This window comes from Monosiga brevicollis, genomic scaffold (genome assembly GCF_000002865.3).
Source record: "Monosiga brevicollis MX1 MONBRscaffold_14 genomic scaffold, whole genome shotgun sequence".
Taxonomy (NCBI): Eukaryota; class Choanoflagellata; order Craspedida; family Salpingoecidae; genus Monosiga; species Monosiga brevicollis.
This window is the reverse complement of record NW_001865051.1, coordinates 793,759-794,715: the sequence shown is the minus strand read 5'-3', so window position 1 is coordinate 794,715 and position 957 is coordinate 793,759. Positions and strand designations below refer to the sequence as shown.

Sequence of the window (957 nt, the reverse complement as noted above, 5' to 3'; positions counted from 1 at the left end):
TGTAGCAAGTGGGCAATATGGGGCTGCTGTTGCTCGAGCAGAGCGCGGTTGACAACCTTGTTGAAGATGGAATCCGTGCCCACGGGTCGAAACTTGCCATTGGCCTTCTCCAGGATAGTGTAGTTGATGGAGCAAAGGGCATGTCGAATCGACTCGGGCACGGTGTTGTTGGCAATGTGGTGAAAGATCTTGTTCAAGGCAACCTGAGGACCTCCAGTGGCGGTGGTGGGGCCCTGAGGCGCGTCTCCATCAGAAGGAGCAGTCGGGTCGCTGGTAGAACCCTGGCGTGGGCCCAAGACTTGACTGAAGTGCTCCTTGATGCGGTAGATGGAGGCAAGAAGCTCACCAGACCAACCATAGGGATCGGTGACGCCCTTGGTGGCCGCCAACGCCTTGGGGAGCTCACCCTTGGTGAAGGACACGTTTGGGGAGCTCGCAGCCGTGGCTGGTGCCAGTGTAGACGTGGAGGCGGGTGTCGAAGCAATGTACGGGGTCAGCCCGGGCGGTACCAAGAGGTCGCGCACGGCCTGAACCTCAGAATTACCAATCACGGCACGAGCCTTGTCGGCATCAAATGCTTTGGCAATCTGACCTCGGTTCAGACGGTTCGTGACGTGGTTTGCCCAGGCTTCGTCCGCCAGGTCCGGGTCGCGGACGAGCGACCTGAGGCTCTGGTCGACTGCGTCGTTCGGGTGGGCGCCCGCGCCGGCGTTCAGCTGTCCTTGACGGCTCTGCTTGCGTGCGACTGCCTTGCGCATGGCGTCCACGACCCGACCTAGTTGCCCCGTCACAAGCCAACGGAGACGATCGTGAAACATATTGCGCAGGTCAATCGTAGACAGTGCGGTCGAGGGAGCAGACAACAACATGCTAGGCAAGGCCAAAATCAAAGCCCAGCACATCTCTCGCTCTTCAGCGGTATAGTCCGAGTGGACGGCAGACCAATACAGCTGGCTC

At 59.8% G+C, this 957-nt stretch overlaps 1 protein-coding gene across 1 annotated transcript in view; it reads right to left on the bottom strand.

Moving 5' to 3' along the window:
• Positions 1–902, bottom strand: part of MONBRDRAFT_9261 (uncharacterized protein) — a gene marked incomplete at both ends in the record, with an annotated part of 21,222 nt that extends 20,320 nt beyond the window's left edge. Inside the window, one exon of the mRNA XM_001746817.1 lies at positions 57–902. Within this exon, the coding sequence (XP_001746869.1) occupies positions 57–902 (846 nt within the window). The remainder of the gene's footprint in view (positions 1–56) is intronic.
• Positions 903–957: the final 55 nt, after the last annotated feature.